At 44.0% G+C, this 22,536-nt stretch overlaps 3 protein-coding genes across 4 annotated transcripts in view; 1 reads left to right on the forward strand and 2 right to left on the reverse strand.

Annotated features, from left to right (window-relative positions):
- Positions 1–4,764, reverse strand: part of LOC139101155 (uncharacterized) — a 166,145-nt gene extending 161,381 nt beyond the window's left edge. The window contains exon 1 of the mRNA XM_070654106.1: positions 4,371–4,764. The gene's annotated coding sequence lies outside the window, so the exon portion shown is untranslated. The remainder of the gene's footprint in view (positions 1–4,370) is intronic.
- Positions 4,765–6,171: 1,407 nt separating this feature from the next.
- Positions 6,172–9,009, forward strand: LOC139101298 (protein ST7 homolog). The gene is made up of 2 exons (XM_070654335.1): positions 6,172–7,271; positions 7,429–9,009. Exons 1-2 carry the CDS (start codon positions 6,836–6,838, stop codon positions 8,547–8,549), a joined length of 1,557 nt encoding a protein of 518 aa, XP_070510436.1. The 5' UTR covers positions 6,172–6,835; the 3' UTR covers positions 8,550–9,009.
- A 757-nt stretch (positions 9,010–9,766) lies between these two features.
- On the reverse strand, positions 9,767–22,533 carry Fwd (phosphatidylinositol 4-kinase beta fwd). Of its 2 annotated transcripts, none has more exons than XM_070654153.1 (12): positions 22,382–22,533; positions 15,971–16,216; positions 14,354–15,318; positions 14,021–14,138; positions 13,781–13,915; positions 13,480–13,646; positions 13,263–13,393; positions 12,953–13,183; positions 12,589–12,882; positions 12,137–12,513; positions 11,495–11,967; positions 9,767–11,410 (listed from the first exon to the last, which is right to left on the reverse strand). In XM_070654153.1, exons 2-12 carry the CDS (start codon positions 16,150–16,152, stop codon positions 11,223–11,225), a joined length of 3,261 nt encoding a protein of 1,086 aa, XP_070510254.1. In that variant the 5' UTR covers positions 16,153–16,216; positions 22,382–22,533; the 3' UTR covers positions 9,767–11,222. The 2 variants fall into 2 exon arrangements, with proteins under 2 accessions (XP_070510254.1, XP_070510265.1); XM_070654164.1 differs by lacking the exon at positions 22,382–22,533 and adding an exon at positions 21,727–22,305.
- Between the last annotated feature and the right edge of the window lie 3 nt (positions 22,534–22,536).

The raw sequence follows: 22,536 nt of genomic DNA on the forward strand, positions 1-22,536 counted from the left end.
TCTCGAAAAATGGGCTATTATTATCCCACGTAAAATCTGACGTTTACTTAAACAGTAAAAGCCAAAGTTTACATCCGTGTACCTTTTTTTACTCTCGCGTTGACTCTTTTTCTTTTTTCCTTTTTTTTCTTTTTCTTTTTTTTTCTTTCTACTTTTTCGTTAGTACGTTCAACGACGTGGCATTTTAGAGAAAAATTGCGTCGTTAATCTAGGTCAATGTAGCGACGAGACGCGACGTTAACTGCGTTCGCGAGGAAAGATCAGAGCGGAAAGTATGTGCATGCTTATACATATGTACATCTATCTGATGACGGACGTCGCGAAAGGTACAGCTTGACTCACTATTTCTTTCTCGGTAAAAGCCTTATTGAAACAGAATGGGTCTCGCGTTTCTCCTAGACACGCAACATCACTTTATCGCGCCAGCCCAGCACTCGCGAGTCGTCTTAATGACGTGAAAAAAAAAAAAGAAAAAATTATAATAGATGTAAATAGCTGTAGCAGGTAGTTTGCCGGTTATTTTATAAATTACGACGACCAGAAAGCAAAGTTGACTGAAATACTACGGCTTAGAGACGACGATATGTTTATACGAACTGCAAGGTGTTTGGTTAAACTGCATCGGGAAAACCGGACGCTACGGTCAAACCAGTTTTTGTCAAACGAATTTCCACACGGGACGTCTACATCGTTATGAAACTCGCTTTCCGAGCGATTCGCAAGGCGCGCGCGGTTCGCATTTGAAAAGTTTGATTGGATAGACGACGTGAATGATGAATATCGCTTGAAGCAAGGCATAATGTTGGAGGAAAAAAGTTTCCACGTTCTTTCGACCGAAATTTATCGTTAATTTTGTATTCGCTAATTTACGTGAAATTTGTAGCAGCGTGAATGGAAATTATAAGACACGGATAATATTCGCCAATTATTTCCTTACCTAACTCGTATTTCATTATTCGTACAATTTTTGCTCTAATCACAAAATTATTTTTTCCGAGTGTTTTTTTTTCTTTTTTTTTAATTTTAATTAATCCTCTTTTTTTTTCTTCTTCCCGAGATCGTATTATCGTGCTCGCGATGCAAGATCGACGAAGTGGTTTAAGGTGGGTGTGTGTATATCCATCAGCGCGCCATTAAAATGTCTAGCATGGTTGAATTTCGAATGTGCATACGCGAACAGTACGGTTGACGATACGGGATTGACTACCGGCTGGCGTCATATATACCTCGTTATACGGTTACGCTGAAACTTGGCGAAGCTGGCATCAGCCTTCGGCAAGCCCGCGAAAGCTGCCGGAAAAGGGAGACACGATGATACAGAGGCAGGAGGCGTAGCCATAGGAAAACACGAGAAATCGAGAGAGAGAAAGTGCACGCGAACTTCGAACACATAATTACGAACTCGGCCCAACAGCCAGGAGATTTAATTAGCGAATAGAGCGGCGAATTTTTAATTGCGTTATCAGTTCCGTGATTGCATCTCGGCCGAAGTCGGGACACGCCAATTTTCAAAAGGAGAAGGGGGGGTCAAAATTTCGTCCGCTAAGTCGCAATAAACGAGACACTAATTCCATGCTCAAAATACGACGGCAGTAGCGAGAGGTGCTTCAACTTTAAAGTATCGCGAAGAACGCGCGCGAACGTGGAGCGCCCATTTCACCCTCGGCTGAAATCCGGCGAGAGACCAGTCCTCCTCCCCCTTTCCCTCCCGCGAATTTCGTTCCTCGCGAGCGAAAGATAACGCCGGGGGAATTCGAGCTTCATATCCGCGATCTGAATCTTTTAGCCGCGCTGATCGAGAGATCTCTCCGATTGCCGGCTGGTCAGAGGATCGGTTGGAAAATTTTGCGCGGTCGGATCCGGCGAAAGGGGGGGGTCCGGCTTGGTTCCGGCTCGTTTTTTCGCGTTGCCCGCTTCCAGGCGGATCGCGGCGCGGATTCTAACGGTACCCGGCTCGATTCGCGCGGCGGGATGGAGACGGGGACGAGACGGTGGTTACAGGAGGCGGCGGTTCAGTGACCGACCCACCGATCGACTGTACCACTATAGGCACAGAGCCGGAGAAAGAGCACGCGTAGACGACGACATAGGGGAAGAGGAGAGAAGAAGAACGACGTGTGTGCACAAAGAAATTTCCCTTTTCTCGACAAGATTCTCTGCATCGAGCCACCGTGCCATTATTGTCGCCGAGCGTATCGGTGGTAGACGGCTTATTTTTGCGCGTGTAGAATCGCGAGAGAACACAACCGGCTTAAGCGAAAGTATTTTTTTTCTTTTTCTTTTCTTTCTTTTTTTTTCCTTTTTTTTTCGAATTAAGAAAGCTTTGCATTTGTATACCGACGTCTCTTGTTTTCGTTGCATTCTGATTTGGGAGATGCCTCCGTATTTTCTCTCCGACGTACACTTCACGCGAAGTTGCCTCCGGGACGCGTTGCTCCTCCCGTTGAATAAATTGCACGATTTCCTCCCCCGTTTTATCCCGACACCTGCTTCCGAGTATCGCGTTTCGTTCTCGAGGGATCAGCGAGGCGACGCAGTCGATCCCGGACCTTCTTTAATTCCCTTTGACGACGCGGCACAACGGCGGCGAAAATATTGCCGGCGCGCGAAGATCGTCTGCAAAAAATCGTCCCTTTCGCCGGTCGACGCGCCGGAAAATGTTTCCTCGCGAGCGGGACGTAGACGGAAAAATGTTGAAAGCCAAACACATTTTAAATGCAGGTGCACTTATCGCGTTAAAGACGTCGGAGAGGACGGCGCCTCGGCGCGAAACGAGTAATGAATGCCGCGGTCCATTTGCCGCAGTCAATTAAAACCAAAGATGAACGGATACGTCTTAGGTACGAAGCCGCTAAAAACTGGATTAACCCGCGATTGTTACTAAATTACGTGTAGCTTTAAACTCATTTGCTTCCCTGCTACCGAAGTACTTTTCGTCGAAAATTGTTTTATCACGCTTCTGCAGTTTATCGCTATTTACGATCACGTGCGCCCGCGCTCCCGCCCGCCTTTTTATCGGCTCAGCCGAATAATTCAATCCTTTCCATCCGATCGTGCGGCTGAGGGAAATGTTACCGCGGAGTATTTTAAGAGTAGCTTTCCATACAAAATCTAGAAACGAATCGATCACCTATATTTAGGAATTTAAGTATACAGCAAATATTTGAATCTGGAAATTTCACGGAGAAAAGCGGTTGAAGGGAGAAGGAAAAAAGAAAAAAAAAAAGTTTAATACGATCGCGTGCACGCTCGCGTCTCGTTGGCGGAGTAGGGAAATTTTTATTTCGCCGGGATAATAAATTCGAAATAGCAATATAAAAAAGGAAATATATATATATATCACCGGGCTACATCGGCGTTATCGGGTTCTCGCCGTGAAAAAATTTCCTCGGCGAGTACGGCCGGGAGAAGAAACCGAGCGGCTACATTTCTATTTTGAATGAACCGAGATGTCGCGGGGAGTATTTCGCAGGCGTCTACGAATTTAGTAAAAAGCCCCTGCGACGGGGGGGCCGAGCCCTCTTCCGCGAAAACGTAGAAAAATGATCGCCCGTCGCATTTTTCATCGAGGCAGCGAGAAGCTCTTTAAATTAAATTCAATCCTCCCGGTATTATCCGAGGCTCGCGATTTCTACTCGTACAACATATTCAAATTTGCTTTGCTAATAATTCTTCATTTGCAAATCGATAGCTGTTAATGTTTCGACGTTCTCGTTTAAAAAGAATCGACTTCCCAGGACCGGCCTGAAAAATTTAAACCGCGAAACGTCCTGTAGCCGCGAGTTCTACGATAAGTAGGTTATTGGGACGAGCCAAGTGCTGGCGTTCGGAGGTAGAAAGGAACGCAGAAGGAAAGACCTTCGGACTCACGGAAGGATCTGTTCGTAGCGTCACGTAAGATAACCGCGTGTCCGTAGTAACCCATTATCTGTCCACCATGCGTTTCCATTATTCCGGTTATCTGCTTCCTCTTACTTATGCAACCCGCGCATTCCCGCGAGCTTTTACATTTTTATTTTGCGGAGACAGGCAAAAATAAACGAGGCCTCGTCCTTGAATCGAGGACTAACGGAGTGAAAGTTATATTTTCTTATTATTAAGAAATATTCCCGCTAGTTATTACGTACGTTATTATATTTATATTAATTTTTATTCGTATTTAAAAAAAAAAAAAAATTCTTATTACTTTACTTTGATTATATGTCGTTTATTTTATTATATTTAATTTTTGTATTAATCAGAAGAGATTATAGACCGCGCGCGTCATTGCATTCGGATGTTAATTAGTATTATATTAATTATTTTAGAACAATTACGAAAATTACAATTAGAAACATACAATGATCTACGATTGACGGTGTGTTACTTACATTTGTATTTTCCGGTCATTGTTTTGCATTTTTCCATCTTTTTAGCCTTGCATCCTTCCTTCCTTCCTTCCTTCCTTCCTTCTCTCCTTGCCTCCTTCCCTCCTTGCCTCCTTCCCTCTGCTTCCGTGGCTGTATTCCGGATTATCCTAACGTGTTGTAGCACTTTAAATCACTTGGCACTATATTACACTGCTCTGCTTTTTTTTTATGATCACAATCACAATCACTATCACTCGAGATACGAACGACCGAAAGAATTACGGTATTTTATCGCGGCGATTTATTACGGTTGAAATTAAGAAGCGCGCCGAACGATCGTCCGTCGTACGAACTTGCACTCTCGATGTTCGCGGCGATGCTTGTTTCCGACGTGTCCTCACTCCGGTCGTCCTCGACCTCGAAACCAGAAGCTGGCCGCGATGTGAAACGGGGTCCAATAGCCTTTTGATTCTTCGATCGATTCTCGCGCGGCGGAATGAATGCCAAGAATCTGCGTCAAGCAGGCGAATAGAACGGGCCTCCGCGCGCTTTATCTTCCTCGAGTTCCTTAAAGATCATTTCCTCGAACCTGGATGAGTACCCCCGACCGCAGCGAAGAAGACGGGCGAGTCGCGAATCTCACGCCTTGACAATGGCGGTCGCCGGAACTCGCTGAACGTCGCTGAAGGAGATGGCGGGTGAAGCGAGTCGGAAGCGCCGAACGCAGCGCGGTTCATGTTAGACGCTGTGCGCGCGCTCGCGACATAACCCTTTCCTCGCCGGAGCACTTTTTTCGGAGCCGGAAATGAAGCGCGAAACGACGAGTGGAATGACAAAAGAATGCGGAATACGATCGTTCGTTCCCGAGTCGACAACTTCGACACTGATTCGTATGCGGCGCTTTCCTATCCGCGGCCGAAAATACGCGTAATTGCGGAGCGATTAGCAACACGTCCTCGCGACCCGGCCCCCGCAACTGAACTAAGATGGCCGTTAGAGATTTCGGCCCTTGGAGGAAAAGAGAGGACCGAGTAAAAAGAGTGAGACGGACGATAGACTCGATCGTCAATTGTACGCTGTCCTTCTCGCACGGAGTTCTCGGAAACGTTGAGCTCAAGTCCGAGCTTGTCCGTTTACATCTTTTTTTTACGCGTTAGCCGAGCTCGATGCGTCCTCCTCCAAAACAAAATATCGTCGTGCTCGACGCTCGATCGTCTTTTTCTCGCGATTCCGAGACCAAGCCGTCGGTTGCGAGCTCTCAGATTGCTCGTCTTAAAACTTCTATTCCAGCAAAATTATGCGGAAGAAATATGTGAAGTTCGATCGCATACACATCGTCATCTTAACAGGAATTAATAGCGATTCACGCGCAACGTCAATTTTTTTTAGATAGGACTTATAAATATGTTTGAATATAATTATTCTTCAACAAATTAAATATTATATTAAAATCAGATTAAAATAATTTTAATTTCTATGAGGCGGTATTCGGTTAAAAAAATATCTGTACGATTTCACGAACAGGTACAATTTGGTATGCACATTCAATACGCCTCTTGAATATTTTTTTCTGTGTTATTAATTAATATTTTATTAATAATTCAGGGGGAATAGAACTTTATGATTATTAAATTAAATAATATGGAAAAATTCAAACGACAGGTAAAGTTTGTAAAAGTGCAATTTTATTGTTTATTAATTTCAACTACATCGGCATCAATACATAAATTTTTTTTACATAAGAAAAAAGAAGTTAAAAAAATACAAGATGCATTTCTAATTTGCTTTCTGATCAGATTAAATAAGAATAGATTTTAATATGCAAACTATAGTATTAAATATATACTGGATGATAAATTATCGCTTGACGTAACAGTCTTTTTTTTATAACGCTTATAAAAAATGACAAACAAATTAAATTATTTAATTGACCATCCAGCTGCATCTAGCGGCGAAAAAATTAGTTCAAATCGTTTGACGGGAATCGTATCGCCATCTCGCGTCGCCGGATTGTAAACCGACCAGCTGAAAGCGATGAAAATTATCAGAAGTTTCTCGTTTATCAGCGTCTCGCGTAGCTCGCGGCTTTTTCGTCTCCTTATCAGTCGAGTGTTATCAACCGAAAGCTCGTCCACACGTCGGGATATCGAGATGTTGTCGTCTCCGGGTGGCGTCAGCGGCGGTGGAAAATATTTACTGCGTGCCGGGAGGATGCGTGGCGGTGCACGCGTCTTGCCGAGATCTGTGTAACCAGGTGGCCCAGCGATTTTCTTTTACGAGTCGAGGTGAGCGAGTCCGCGGCGAAGTCCGGGTTTGTGCCGACGTCAAAGCGTGCCTCGCTAATCTACGTAGCAGCTGCTGTAATCTGGATGCTGTCGCGTGCAGCGACGGCCGTGTGAGACCCCTCGCGACGACGAGCTCGCCGGGGCGAGTTCGCACCTAGAGCAAAGTTATTTCCTCCCTCACTCTCCCTCCCGCGAGCATAAATGGCACTGCTGTTCACCAGCATGTGGGACTCGACGCTGCTCCTAAACACCCTGACTCCCAAGTTCTACGTCGCCCTGACCGGCACGTCGTCCCTCATCTCCGGATTAATCCTCATCTTCGAGTGGTGGTACTTCCGCAAGTATGGCACCTCGTTCATCGAGCAAGTCTCGCTGAACCACATTTCGCCGTGGATCAGCGGCGGCGACAATACCGGCGAAAGCAATGGGGCGAACTCCCTTGGCAGCTCCGGAAGCACTTCGTCGAACCATCAGAACGTACCCGAGTGCAAGGTCTGGCGCAACCCGATCAATCTGTTCAGAGGTGCGGAGTACCAGAGGTTTTACTGGGCTACGAACAAGGAGCCTCTTACGTACTACGATATGAATCTGTCTGCTCAGGACCATCAGACATTCTTCACTTGCGAAGGTGACACTGGTATGATCCGGACTTGATATATTTCGTCGATATTTAATAAAAATTTTCTTATGCTTTGCTTGTAGTACGTTACTACACGAAGAATTAAATATCGCAGTTAATAAATTAGAAACATTTGATTTCCTGAGGGTGCCCGACTAACCAATTCTTTTTTTAGGTAAAGCGGAATATGAGATCATGCAAACAGCTTGGAGAGAGCGTAACCCAGTGGTAAGAATACAAGCGGCGCACAGTGCTCTCGACCGCAATCCAGATTGCGCGCCAGCTTATATTCTTCTCGCGGAAGAAGAAGCCACTACCATCGTCGACGCGGAGAAAATCTTGAAGCAGGCTTTGAAAGTGGCCGAAAATAATTACAGAAAATCACAGAATACTCAGCACCAGGGATCCATAGCCGAAGCGATACACAGGAGGGACACAAATGTGTTGATTTATATCAAGAGACGGCTTGCGATGTGCGCGAGAAAATTAGGGAAGCTCAAAGAGGCAGTAAAGATGTTTCGTGATCTCACAAAGGAGGTGCCACCGATTATGAACATCTTGAATATCCACGAGAACCTGATCGAGGCCTTGCTAGAGATGCAGGCATACGCGGACGTGCAGGCCGTTCTGGCCAAGTACGACGATATCAGTCTACCGAAGTCGGCGACCATTTGTTATACAGCGGCACTGCTGAAAGCACGGCTGGTGGCCGACAAATTCTCGCCCGATATTGCCAGCAAACGCGGCCTGACGCCCGCCGAGATGTCGGCAGTCGAAGCGATCCATCGAGCTGTAGAGTTTAATCCTCACGTGCCCAAGTACCTCTTGGAAATGAAGCCGCTGATTCTTCCTCCCGAGCACGTGCTGAAACGCGGCGACTCTGAGGCGATCGCGTACGCGTTCTTCCACCTGGCCCACTGGAAGCAGATCGAGGGCGCTCTGAACTTACTCCACTGTACCTGGGAGGGCACGTTTAGGATGTTGCCCTATCCACTTGAGCGCGGACATCTGTTTTACCCGTACCCGACATGTACCGAGTGCGCCGACCGGGAACTCTTGCCGTCGTTTCACGACGTAAGTGTCTACCCGAAGAAAGAGCTGCCCTTTTTCATCCTCTTCACCGCCGGTCTGTGCTCGGTCACTGCGCTGTTAGCTTTGTTGACTCACCAGTATCCGGAAAATATGGGCGTAGTGGCACGTTCGATGATTACTTGGTTCTCCCATCCGTTTTATTACCTTCTCGACAAACTGGCCATTTTGCCATCTAACTTATTGCAGCAGCTCTCTAGAATATAAGGCTGTATTAACACACGATCTCCGTTAATTGAAAACTTATTGTGATATTTACTGATATACTTATTATTTTATTTCTACTATTGCATCTCTGTAGGTGTCTGTATCATATGTGTACGTAAACGTGTAAAAGCAACAGTTTGCAACTTTGTCGCGACTGAGTATCTTAGCACCTTGTAGTAATGATTGTGTTAATGTAACGTTACGTTCGAATCAAAACTTTGGTGATTATAGCAATAAGAGTAAAGTTCATCTCCATCGCATATTTTATACATATAAATATTTTAACGTATAATAATATTATACGCTACTTATTATATATAATTAATATATATATATATCGTATAATATATTGTACATTGTAATATAATATGATGTGTTGACCCATAGCTACGTCGTGAATACTAATTTGCGATTAAATTCACGTAAAAAGATGGGTGCTAATTAAATTCCTTTTGTTTTATAGCATTTGTATTTATTCAATGATGGATATTATCAGTAGCTTGCAATGAGGTGAAAGACCAAGGCAAATCAGAGATCTCGAAGTTATCCCGTCGACAGAACAGGAAGTTAACGGGCACGTTCAGTCGACCGGAATGGAAAGGGTTGGCATTCCCTTCGCATATCCTTCCACAATTATTTTTATACAGCATAACAATGAGAATGTTAAAATTCCTCGCACTAATCACACGTGTAATATACAATTTTTGTGAAAGCCCGCAAACCGAAATTAAAACGCAACCAACGTGCCGATAAATAGGTAAGCATTTTCTCAATCATCTCATAATCTCGTCTGATTTCTGGTCTGCCTGTCTGTCATGAGACGGTTATGATAAGAGAAGAAGAGACAGGAGGAGCGAGAGAGAAAGATATAAGACACTTGGAAGTCAGAGGGCCCAGGTCTCTCTCCGGGCTGGCTCCAGCCGTAACTTTGATTTTGCTTCAAACATTCATCCTCAATTAAACTTCTTAACTGATACATATAATAAGGTGATAAAATTTGTTATTTTATATATATGTACAATCTCTTTATATAGTTTATCTATATATATCTATATAATTTATTTAAACGGACATACGTACGTCACGCGAGGAATTACGATTAAATAATTATCTTCCATACGCAACTACAACTCTCCTCGTATTCGCTATGAGTGGAAGGAAAGGGGGAGGGACCAGGACGGGGAAATAAATGTTTACGTAATATAAGAACATGTAAAAACTTTCAAATGTGATCCTTAAGATTCGCTATAGTATAATATAAGTAGACCTTAACTCATACCGCGTTACAATTAGATGTATTTATCGAAGAGTACTAATCTACGAAATAGGAAATATTTTGAGTATTCGCCTCCCATTAATATCAGAGTCTTGATTTTTGTACGTAGCCTTTTCACGCACTCGCCGGAATTGCGTTTGAATCCCCCGGAGATGGGGATCCGTCGATTTTGTCCTACCGTTTAGTAGGCTCCCACTTTTTTTATTGCCGCGAATTATCTACGAAAGTTCACGCAAATGTTTCCTCTTTTTTTTTTTTTTTTTTCCCTATATATACATACAAATTACAGATTGTCCGTTTCATGTCCAATCAGCTTTACGCTTAGATTGCCATATTAACACGTCACTTCACTGTGTCTAAGTTTGATCGTCTCCACCACATTTCTCTACACAAATAAGGCACCTTTAACAAATTACGCTGCTTATATAAGTTACACTCGACTTAGCAGTTCAACGCGCTCACCCACGTCTGCGCTGCGGTGATAACTAGTTCGCAATTTGTCAATCGAGGCATACGTAAACAACAGCAGTCTTAATGTATCGAACAAAAAACGTTGTATATAGTGGATATATGTAATCAACTGGATACCAAAATTTTCATAGAGCATTTCCTCCTTTCATCTAATTTCTCAAACGACGATAAATATTTTTAACTTTCAACGAAGCGCTCACATTCTTCAACTAAACCAGTGTTCTCTTAAGATATTCATATTTCACTCATCTATCGAAGTTTCTTAATTTATCAAACACCGAGATCGCTTTGAATTCTGCTAAAAATATTTCGTATCGTTCTTACTTGCGAAAGCAAGAAATAATGTCAAACTCAAAGAATAGCAATCTATCGGATTTCGGTATGTTCAGCCTAATCGAGGCTATCTACAGATTCAAGAAGCGGTTTTCCATTCTAAAACGTCATTTGTGCTTGTGGAATGCTAGAAAACAGCGCAGTCCAATCGAAATTAACTCGCCAGAAAGAACTTTTCTTTTTTTCTTCCCTGCTATCGTGCAATTGTTATACACAATTACAATTTTTTATTTACAATGAAGCTAATAGAGATCGTCTCAAAATATAGTATAGTATTAGTTTAACGAAGAATTGAAGAAATAGTTTTAACGCCAATTATAATAAATAATGATAATTATATATACATATATGTGTATATATATATATAATTAAATTATGTCATTTTAGTTTACAGTACGGAATAGATTTTTCGACGTGGCAGATTGAATATATAATTTTTAATACACGATTGCCGATCGATGAACAAAGTTATTAAATAAGTTTACGAAAATTGTGGAAGTGCCACAACACACATAAATTGATGTCTTCATTATTAACTTTACGAAAGTTTTAGTCAAAACGCAATAGACAGAAAAAAATCGTTAATCTTGATATTAAAGAGTACCGTTTGCGAAGTATTGATATCGATCATAGAGTTTAGTGGACCACGAGTGAATGCTACCTTCGACTAAATCCTCAACGTGTCGACGTAATTGATCCTCCGTTAACGTGAGGTGGAACCTATTCTTGAGACCTTGAACAGTCGCCGCCCCACCACTGCGGAAGCACGGAAGCTGAGAACCTATAGTAAAAAATCGATAAAGCCCATCGAGGTACTCAGGTTGTGCACGCGACAAACGAACTTAACACGAATTTTACTACTTACCCGACAACATAATCTCAACAAGGTTGACTATCTTCTCCATGTGCTTCCGTGCTGCAATTAAGCCTTGAAGAATAAGGCTTTTAAATTCCTCGAAAAGCTTGGACTGATTGCCACCCATTACCTCGACAAATTCGGGCGTGAGTTTAAACGGGCTGGTCTCAAAGCCAAGATTTCGTGGCGAGGTTGATAGAATAAATCCGAAATCTATGTGGATTAGATGGCCATCGCTGTGCAGCAGAATATTGCCATTGTGACGATCTTTCACTTGAATCAGATAACTGACCAGACAATACGCGGCACAGCTCTGAATAAAATTCCTCTGCGCCACTTGAAACCCCTCTGAGGTAGTAGGGCCGAACTCTCGTTCGAAATATTGAAAAAGTGTTAATTGGCACTGCTTCTTCACTTGATGAAGCGAAACGGTATTCAAAATAGGTTCGATCAGACCACTGTCGTTAGACAGACACAGTATTCTGCGGCACAAAAATATAAAATATTAAAATCCAAAAGACAAGTTAATGAATATTAATATATTTCATATATTAATATTAATATATTAATATATTTCATAAATTTTATATTCCACGACATATATGATTATTTTTCTCGAGGCAAACATTCTCGAGAGTAATTTGCACTTACTTGTATGGTCGCACCCAAAGGGGTACTTGTTCATCTTGCCAAATCTTTTGTAACATTGAGAGTAGTTGCGATGCGAGAAGTTCTTGTCTGAGATCGTCGCCACATTTTACGATTACCGCGAGTAATCTCCAAGATGCCAAGTGCCCGTACGGGCTGGAAGCTCTTATTCGCCGTTGCTTCTGTTCCCACGGCTCTTTAAGAACCGCCGCCGATGGATCTTCGGGATCGTGACTGAAAGTCGCACTCGGCGTAGCTGCCATCTCACTTAATCTTCTCTTGATATCGCCCGGTACAAATATCGGTTCCCTACTATCGGACGAGTCTTGACTCAATTGCGATATGGTGTCTCGATCTTTTGGTTTACGAAGCTGTAAATACTGAATAAAACAATTAAACAGAATATCATTTAAAATCAAAGAGATAATAATAGCAGTTTCGAGTAAAATACACACCTGCTGTGTGATCTCATCATCCTCTTGACTCCAACAATCATTAGGATCGTCATCGGGGAAGTTAAACGCCACATCAGTATTTCTAACAGAATAGGGCGAAATATTTTTTACAGGAGTTTGTCGTATCGTCGAATTCTGTTGATTTTCCGAAGTGGACATATTAGATTGTTCACCGCCCGTTAAATTTTCCTCGGACTTGGTATGCCTCAACGAACTGCCCATTATTTTTGTTGGCACGGGCGATGTGTATAAATCTTCCACTTCTAATACTTCCACGTATATTATATAAGGTGCCTAGAATAGTGGTAACGTAAAAGTCGATATTCAAATGACGAATTTTTACAGAAGGAAGCAAAATCGGTACCTTATCTTTGCTATTAAGAACGGCGGCGTATTGTGGTGGGACTCGCACGATATGATGCGGTATCGTGCTATGTAGAGGAAGCCACACCCTCGCAGGGAGATTCAAATTAAGCGTATTGAGCTCCGCTACTAATTGAACGGTTTTACTTTCCTTTGTTGGGATAGTCCCGAGCAATTTACCAATTGATATTAAAGCTTGAATAAATTCGAGTTCTGGCGCGAGTCGAGGTGCCTGCAAGCATATAAGAAATCCATATTAAAGCTTTGAGTCACAATACCTGTTTTTTTTTTTGTACGAGATAATAACTTACATTGCAAAAACAATCGGTTTTTTGGCCTCGCAAATCGTTCACTACACCTTGGCAGGAATAGAAGCAGGTACAGCCATTGTCAAATGCTCGACCAGAGCTCAGGTCCCCAAGACTTACTTTATTTATTATACCTTTTAAAGAATAAAATAATTATTAAAGAAAGCATTGCAAGATAAAAGAAAAATTATTTTAAGAAGTACATATTAATTTGAAATACCGGAATGACTACGGCGTATAGTCTGAAATAATCCAGTAGCGTCGGACTGAGATCTTTGGTGGGTTTTCTTGTTCGGCGACGTAAGAGTTTGCGCCGAGGGCAACGGTGAAGACGCAGGAACTTGCAATCCAGCGATGCGGTGCTTTCGGCCTTCATTTCCCTTTGGCCTGAAACATCACAGGTATTTAAAAATAAATTTATAATTTTGTATATATATATATATGTATCTAAAAATGTATAATTATTTTTAAGATATTATCTGCTAAAAATTATCTCTCATTGTTTTTCATATTGTGCATACCTGAGTTCATCTGACAAGATAAGATTCTTTAATTTGGTCCCATGAGACTTCTTCTTTGACGGCAAATGAGCATCAGAGCTGTACGCGTCTAGCAGCCAGGCACATTTTAATGAGAAATCTGCCGACTGTCTACATCTGTAAAATACTTGACTTTAGTTTTAATTCTTCAAATTATTAAGCGTAATGAATGAAATGCGCAATCAAGCAGCCTTCGACGTAATGCGCGAGACCTATATTTACCTATGAATAAGATATGGATAAAGGACTTCTGTTACATCGTGAAGTTGTATATACATCACAACTAACTGCGGTAAGTAAAAGTCGACATCATTATCCGGAAAACTGAACATCTTGTTACCTACAATATATTACATTTATTTTTATCATATTTATCGTGAAATGTACAGAGTGCATTCCTGTGTTTAATTGTGCTCTCACTAAAAAAACTTTTAAAAAATTTGTATCGCAATAGGAATCTATATTTAGAAACCACATTTCATAAAAAAAACAGAGCATGTATTTTTTCGAGTGAGATTTGTAAAGAAATAATTTTTTTCCTAATGTTTACTGTACCTAGATAACTCTGAACGCCAGGTTCTTTGGAATTGAACAGATAGGATATAGCCATGGACATGTCAAATATTTGACTTTCGAAGAGCCGCAGCAAGCAGCCTTCCGAAGGTTTTGGTTGCTTCGTTTCTTGCTTCGGCCGACGGACAATGTCCGATTGCTTCTTCACCGTCTCGACTTCTTGTTGCTGCGACGCAGTTGTACCGCAACAAAGGGTCATGGCCGCTCCCGCCAACTCGCTCTGGCTCGTCTCGGCCACGGACGGCGTTGGTGACACTTGTATGTCATCTTGATACATATCAATGCATTCCTCGTTTTGATAGTCATGTTGACTGTCGCTACTGAGTTCCCGCACGTTCGCGTTTGATCGCGGCTCCTGCGAGCAACATTCGTCATCGTCATTTGCATTGTTGCACTGGGAACGATCGCCGTTGATTTCGTTCTCGGGGGAGACGGGGGACGCCGGACTGTCACTAAGACGCGTAGACAGTTCTACAGGCGACACCGGCACCGACATCGACACTGACACCACACCGGCACTGTTCTCCATACCGTCCACCGCATCGACCGAATATACGTCGCCCGTCTGCGACATGGACGAATCGAGGCTCTCGCGGCTGTGCAGATGATCCACGCTGGATTCGCGGGTGGCGGGCGCATTCGTCGCGTCGCTCGAGCCGCTGTCGGAGCCGCACAGAATCCCGGAATCGTCGGATCCGAGACTGGCCAGGTCCTCGCGTTCCCGGGCGGTGCGCGCACTTTTGCCGCATGACCCCGAGGACGACGACGACGATACCGTCGCTGTTTTAGATACCGACGAGGGCGCGGGGTTCTCGCATTCCGGACTTGGCGTAACGTCCACCTCGGGGATTCGTTGCAGCGCGGAATCCAGACTGCGGTTTCTGTGATGATGCGTCAGCGTTGTGGCGGTCGCCTGAGGCACCGGCGGTAGTAGGATACCCATTGATCTTAAAAAAGAGAAAAAAAAAAATTAATAACGCTGTGATTAGTAAGTAAAAGTCTTATAAATATATTTTTAATTCCTTGATAATAATAATATTAAAAAATCCAATTTTAATTCTTTTTACAGAAATGTTTCATATGTGGTAATCTACATCTCTGTGACTCTAACATTTAATTTCTTCTATAAATATATACTTGGTAATAACTTAATAACACACATGTAGTATCCATGCATCGCAGACAATTATCGCGATAAATCATTTTTTTTTTTTTAATATAATTATCATTTAAACCATCCTTATTAAAATTTATCCGTCAGTGAATCGCCCGGTTTCCCGAAGGAAATCACGTGTACGTACAAGATATCAGTTTGCAGTAGACGGCTGCAAAAGCGCGGCCAATGAAGGAAATAAATACGGCCGCGGAATTACTCGTTGCGGCGATTATTAATACTGATGACGCCGCCGCCGCCAATTTAAATATCACGGCCTGTGTTCCTCTGATTTACGCACGACGTGCGGTTTCCCCATTTGTACCGTCGGTTCCGACGTCGTCGTTGCCGTGGCGCCGTGCGCGAGGCGAAATCAACGCTTTTATTCAACAAGTGCCAGGAAACGCCAGGACGCAAATAGCTCGCGGCCTCGCCGAGCGTTCTACCTGAAGTCCAAGCTGTGGTTCCGCTGATGCGTGGTCAGTCTGCTGCGTGGACTGATCGACGGATTCGGCCGGCCGTGCACGAGGGGAACATTACAGCTGGCCAGCTTGTGCCGTTTGACGTGTGTCACGCTTTCCTGGCGCGTAGGTCCACCAGTCGGCGTCACTGCCACCACTTCGCTCATATTAGAGTCGAGTACGAGCACCGGCTCGGCTAACAGTCATCTGCTGGCCATGCTGAAGCTTCACCTGTGAAACAGGAATCTAAATCAGTAAATGTCTCTCGTTTCTCGAATACCGAAGGCACGTGCCGCGTCTCCGCATTAAAGAGAGAAAGAAAAACGCTAGGCGAAAGTAGTAAAAATTGACTCGCGAAACGAATTCTACTTCCGGTATCTTCATTGTTTTTGGACGCTGATAACGGTAGGCGATATCGCTTTTCGCGCGGTAATCTCGCGGCCTCGTGACACGAAATCCACGCGCATAACTAGAATAACGTACACCAGCGATTTGCTCGACACGAGTCGAACACGTTCGGATAACGCGCGTCTGACGCAGTTATCAAGCCGCGTCTGTCAAATATCGCGATAAGGAAATCGGTATCTCGGATCGGAGAGATCGTGTGTTGTATCTTTTAATTAATGCACGCACGACGGGAGCGTTTTGCGCGCAATACTGCAGCCGGTTATGTAACGTATCGTGGCAAAAATTACATGTAAATCACACGCTATATAAAATTACGCTATAATAAATTCAAAATATTCACGCAAATAATAGGTATGAAAATTTCATTATTATTTGCGTGAAACCATCTTGTAATAATTTTATTAAAATAGATAATACTTTGTTTTTCAGTCTACCACATGTAATATTATAATTTTTCATTAAAAGCAATTTTTTTTTCTTTTTTTTTTTTGTAGCGAATAAAATTAGTTTTCGATCGAAATGCGTATTCACGTTAACGCGATAGTTGTTTTGCTCGAGTATGGCATTAGCGAGATCTCGATTTAAACTTTTCTCTCCGCAGAGCCGGAAATCGCGGATCTGTCTGGAAGGTCAGTCGCTTTAATGCCTGCGTAAAACTGCGAAATTGGAACTTCCTTTTGCGAAATAAGAATTCTCGATATATGAATTTCGTTCCCGCAAACGTCGCTTCGAGCACGACGGTGCTTGTTTAAGCCGCACTGAAACCAGAGATTTTTCTGAAAGGAGAAAAGCGGAGGAGAGAAAGAACTCTGAAACCCTAGATTCTTGAAAGCTTTACAGATCTACGATACGCAGTCCCATTTCTTTGAATATGGATGTTAGGCAGTTGGAAAACGAGTCTCTTTTTTCTAGAGGCTATTAAATAATCATTAACACATTAACAGGCAAGGTGATTTAGTTCGCCTCGGAAACCAATATATATTTATCTTATTACGCCGTTCTTTCATCAATTTGTATTTTTACTCATCTCGACTTTCGACGGTATAATAAAACGTTATTTTATAATTATTCCGGACACAAGTACGTAAAAAAAAAAAAACTTTTTTAATGCTACCTCACGGTTGACAGTTAATACATATTAATTTGCGTTCTGCACGTGGGTTGGACTGGAATGAAAGGTCGGCGAAAGGTCGGCCAGATTAAACTAAATATCCGCGCTGACTGCGGTAACGAATTGAAAAAGTCATACGCCACGATACCGCGGCGGTAGACGTGTAGAAAGCGCGGCTTTTTATCAATTCGAACACTTTCTAGGATCCTCCCGGCGCGCTCGATTCTACGCACAATCATCCCGCGGGTAAATAAACGCGAGCACAAGAGACGATGCAATATTCCCGGCTCGTCACATGGCAGTTGCATAGGAGAACGACCGGCTCGATGAGAAAATAAACTGTCGCGTTCTTCGGGCTTTTCTACGTCGAACGCGAACACGACGCTGTCGTTGGCCGTGTTAAAGCCCTCCGATCAACGACTCCTAAACAATTCTCTATTCTTAGGACTTTATCTAACGATCTTTAATTTTTTTTTCAGGTGGATATAATCGTCCGAAGGAAAACGCACCAAAGCTCGCCCGGCAGATATCTTAATTCAATACGGAACGGATTTGGGAGACGCCAACAGAGCTCGAAGTGGTTAAGACGTTAAAATACCGGAGTCTGATACTTTAAAAGAATTATTCCAATTACACGTGCCGCTGACAAAGGTAATCCGCCCGTTTATTAACCGAGCTGTTAATAGATACTTCCGTCACGGAAGAATCCGGCTCGTCGTCGAAGACGTGCGACGCGCGACTTGCTTCTTTAATACACGCGACGAAGAAAAATCCGCGCGTGGTATTTTAAAAAACTGCGGCACGGGCGTCGCGGTGCGGAACCGCGGTTTCTATCTCGACACGCGGATCGGTTGCGCGTTGCAAAATCCGCCGACTTGAAACCCGCGACATGCGTGGTACCCATGTGCTTTCACCGATCTGCTTCGGTGCCGGCGCGTACTCGAAACGTTACGAACGCGTACAACTCGCTTTAAGTCCCGAATTTGCGAAGCAAGTAATCGTCCGGTCCCAATAATAGAAAGTGTCTACCTTGGCCGCGCTTGCAAAAAAAAAAAAAGAAAAAAGAAAAAATACGTGCAATTTACTACAATAAATGCGAAACTTCACAGTAAAAAAATAAAATAAAAAAAAAGATCAATATTCTATGGTGTAATTTTACATCCGCTACAGTGAGCAATATTTTCTCAAGTTTACAAATGTATTAGAACCGTCAAACGCAAGTACGAACATCGACGAATAATGAAACAGTGAGAAAAATGCTTTGAAATTATATCAAGAAGTGTAACGTAAGTTTCTACTGTTTTTCGCTGCTGATATTTCTAACTTTTCCGGTTGATATTTGAACTGCCCATTCGACCGTTCACTCGCTGACACCGGATGTCGATACTCTATATCGTAGCGAGCCGTACGTATCTTAATGGACCACTGGTATCTATAATTATTACATATTATTACATTAGATTTTATAATTACCCTCGTTATAAGATCACGGATATTTTGTGACGCGGTATCAAAGATTAAATTCTGCGTTATGTCAACCTACATGAAACTAACTTGAACGATACGTTATAATTACACCACGATTTTGTTTGTCTCTTAGCACTATCAGAAGAGAAACTTAATGTCTCGCGGTGGAAAGATTAATTTCCTGAATTGTAATTACTCAGTGTTTTTTTATCACTTCATTGATAACTGCGGGATCAACACGCCCATCCCATAATTCTCGGTGGGCAGCAGATATAAAATTATCCCGCGAAGAATTCAATGAATTTGCACAATCGGCAGCCTCGAGAATTTTATTATTACTCGCGTGAATATGTAAAGAATCGTGCAATTTTAAACGTAATTTTTATAAAATTGCACGACTGTTTACACGCACAAATTTAATAGCATTATTAGATTATTATTTGCGTTAACGTACTGAATTCTTTACTGAACTTCTCCATTTAATCTCACATTTCTTTCAGCGATTAATTAATTAACAACTTTTGCTGTGCCGCGAGTGTAGAGGCGGACATGTATACATATACGGCGCGCGAATCACGATGATCTAATCTCTTCGATGATCTAATAATCGGCGTGAATGACCGAGTGTCTCTGGCGACTTTTGGAAATCCAATTACGCACGCGGGCGTTTCCACGTGGGCGCGAAATTCACGATAGAAAGTTAAATCGCACATATCAAAATTTCACGGAACGGCGACTCGAGGATTTCCCTTTTACGGGTAAAAGGTTTTTTTTTCTTTTTCTTCTTTTTGCGAAGGACGCCCGGTCGACGAAATAACATTCTACGATTTTGCGTAAAACGGAGTGCGAGCGCGTAACGATACGATAAAAGATAGTTCCGAGCAAACGAAAGATCTGGCGCAATTCGGGCGGTAACCGGGGAAAGAGTTTTTGATCCGTAGCCTCCGATCGGGAACGGCTTCGAGATGATAACGAAACTTTCGACGCTTCTTTAAGCAAAGTTTTTAAATTACAACTTTGAATCGATACGGGCAAGAGTTGGATTTTTAATATTCAAAGCTCAAGATTATCGAACGCATTGTTTCGAATGCATGCAGATCGCGGGAAAATTTTTAATTAAACATCTTACAACTGATAACTGTCCAATAATTCGAAATCTAACACGCAAATTTATTGCCGATCGCTGTTAGATCATTTATCGTTAATTGGCATTAGTTAATTCGCTATTAATTAGTATCAGTCAAGCGTCTTCAAGTGATACGCGGGTCTTCGCCGGTCTGTTTAAGCTTCGCGAACATCTCCCTGACGTTTCTCGCGAAATCACGCGGCACGCTGAACTTCCCTTAATTGTTTGCGACGAGCTTTCAGCGAAGGGGATGGGCCGCCTCCTCAAAATTCCCTAATTTCTCATTTACGATGCGGCGCGCGTCAAAATCAAACGCGTCGGAAATACAAATTATCTGCCTGGACGTTTTCAATTATCGCAACCGTTGTCATTCATCGTACACGTGACGCTGGGCTATTTATCAAGCAGAAGCTACTATTCTCATTAAGGCCAGTCCGAGCGTAATTGTAGACCAAAACAGCGCGGAGTCAGCACCGGAAAATTCTTAACAGCTATCTATCGTCGTTCTCATTATACGTAAAATATATCATGTATATATGTAGTCTTGATAAGTTCGAATTTTGCACCGATAATCGTAAAAGTATCGCGGCGGGGTAAGGGGGCAGAGGGGGAGGAAGGTGGAGGATTATTTTCAGTAAACAAAATTCGAGCCGAATGAAAACGAGCCGAGCGATTCGTCAAACATTGACGTTGTACGTACATATATGTGTCTCCCACCTAGCGTTTCTAAGAAATGTTATAAGTACCCGCGCAACATGTCGTGTAAAACAAAAGCTAACTTTAGCAACGGCGGCGCTTATCAAGTGCTTTATCAGTTTTTTAAGACTTTAAATTTTGTTAAGAAGCTCTCGAGTGCTCCCGACGTTTTCGTCGGCTCGAACTGAATTAAGTGTTGGACGTGAAAATTGTCGCCGCGTTCGAGAAAACTTCGACAAAGCGAGTGTTAAAGTCGGAGGTCCCCGAAGTCGAGTCACGCGGAAGTGACAGCGGTGCAATGCTCGAACGACGACTCGGACGGGTCTTCGTAAATGAGCACGAGCCAGACCAATGTAACACGCGTCGTCCGGCGATATTTTTTCTTCGAGCGCGCCGATTGGCCGTAGGCTAGAAAGTTCGTAGACTCGCGGACTTTTCTATTTTTTTAGTCAATCAAGGTGTTAAAAAAAAAGGAAAAAAAAATATATATCGCGCGAATCGCCGCGGTTCTCAGAAGTTAAAAGCGACACGTCGAGCTCGGGATTTGCTGCCGCCACTTCCGATCGACGATCGCGTCGATCTCTTTTTCCCCGCTACGCAGAATCCCGGTGATCTCTCGCGATTTCGATCTACGAGCCGCGGCTCCTTCGCCTCTCCGTCTCGCCGCGCCGCGCGAGAATCTCCTGGCACCGCATCGCTCCGCTCCGCTCGCGAGGCTCGCGGGACGAGATGGGTGTGCCATGCACGCTCCCGCGAGCTTCCTGTCAGTCCCGCGCGTGTTGACAGAACGCTGGAAGGTCCACACCCCCGTCGCCGGTCGCCGGTCGCCGTCGCGCCGTCCTTCGTGACGGTATCAACCGCCCCCGCCGCGCCGCGTCGCGTCACGACAGTCGACGCTGCGTAAGCGTCGACGTCGACTCGCTTGGCACTCACCTCGCGCTAAAATCCGGGATCTCGAGCTACGATGCCGCCGACGACATGCCTCAGGCCGCCGTCGCGTTCGATCTTGGCCGTCTAGGCGGACCGAGTTTCACGGCGACGACGCGTGGGGGACTGAGCGTGCGAGAAAGAGAGATATATACGTATATACGTGCAGAGAGAGAAAGGAAGAACGGACGGAAGAGAAGAGAAACGCCGTCCCGTAGTCGCATTCAGCGTATATCCCCTTCGAGTAGGCGAGCACCGGGTACGAGGCACTAGGTATTCCTGCGAGCGCACACGCGGGTAATAAACGGAGCGATGGAGAGCCGTCGTTTTTCTCACTCGCACTTCGCAATGGCAGCGACGGTCGGGACAGCACCGAAGTTGTCGCACGCAGGCAAGCGGGCGGGCTGGCCAACCTGGCTGGCAGGCACGCACGCACGCATGGACGTGCCGCACGCACGCTCCCGCGTAACTCCTCGCCGGCTACGCCCAACAACGCGCGTCGATCGGGGGCTCCGTCGCGGGCGCGATGCGCACGATGCACCGCGGCGGACAAACGGCGACGACGCTGCACTCGGGAAATCGGACCCCCTCCGGATCCGGGACCTGAGCGGTCGAATAAAAAGGAGAGCGGGTTCGCTCGAAGGGATCGTTATCACCGTACCGAGACGACGACGCTGCGGACGACGGATGCGAGACGACGAGCTGGTGGTGGCCGCTCTTGTCCACGCCAGATTCCCGGACGTTGTTATCCGTTGCACGACGCATTGAGCACTGACTCGGCGGCGCCACTGCTGCCAACGCGGTGGACGTGAACTC

Source organism: Cardiocondyla obscurior, linkage group LG01, assembly GCF_019399895.1.
Source record: "Cardiocondyla obscurior isolate alpha-2009 linkage group LG01, Cobs3.1, whole genome shotgun sequence".
Taxonomy (NCBI): domain Eukaryota; kingdom Metazoa; phylum Arthropoda; class Insecta; order Hymenoptera; family Formicidae; genus Cardiocondyla; species Cardiocondyla obscurior.

Bases quoted from the DNA above. Each gene is read 5' to 3' on its own strand.
- LOC139101298 (XM_070654335.1), top strand. From the start codon at position 6,836: ATGGCACTGCTGTTCACCAGCATGTGGGACTCGACGCTGCTCCTAAAC. The intron at 7,272-7,428 runs GTATGATCCGGA...TTCTTTTTTTAG, and splicing joins CACTTGCGAAGGTGACACTG to GTAAAGCGGAATATGAGATC.
- Fwd (XM_070654153.1), bottom strand. From the start codon at position 16,152: ATGAGCGAAGTGGTGGCAGTGACGCCGACTGGTGGACCTACGCGCCAG. The intron at 14,139-14,353 runs GTACAGTAAACA...AATATATTGTAG, and splicing joins TGGCGTTCAGAGTTATCTAG to GTAACAAGATGTTCAGTTTT. The intron at 13,916-14,020 runs GTAAATATAGGT...AGTATTTTACAG, and splicing joins TATCCATATCTTATTCATAG to ATGTAGACAGTCGGCAGATT.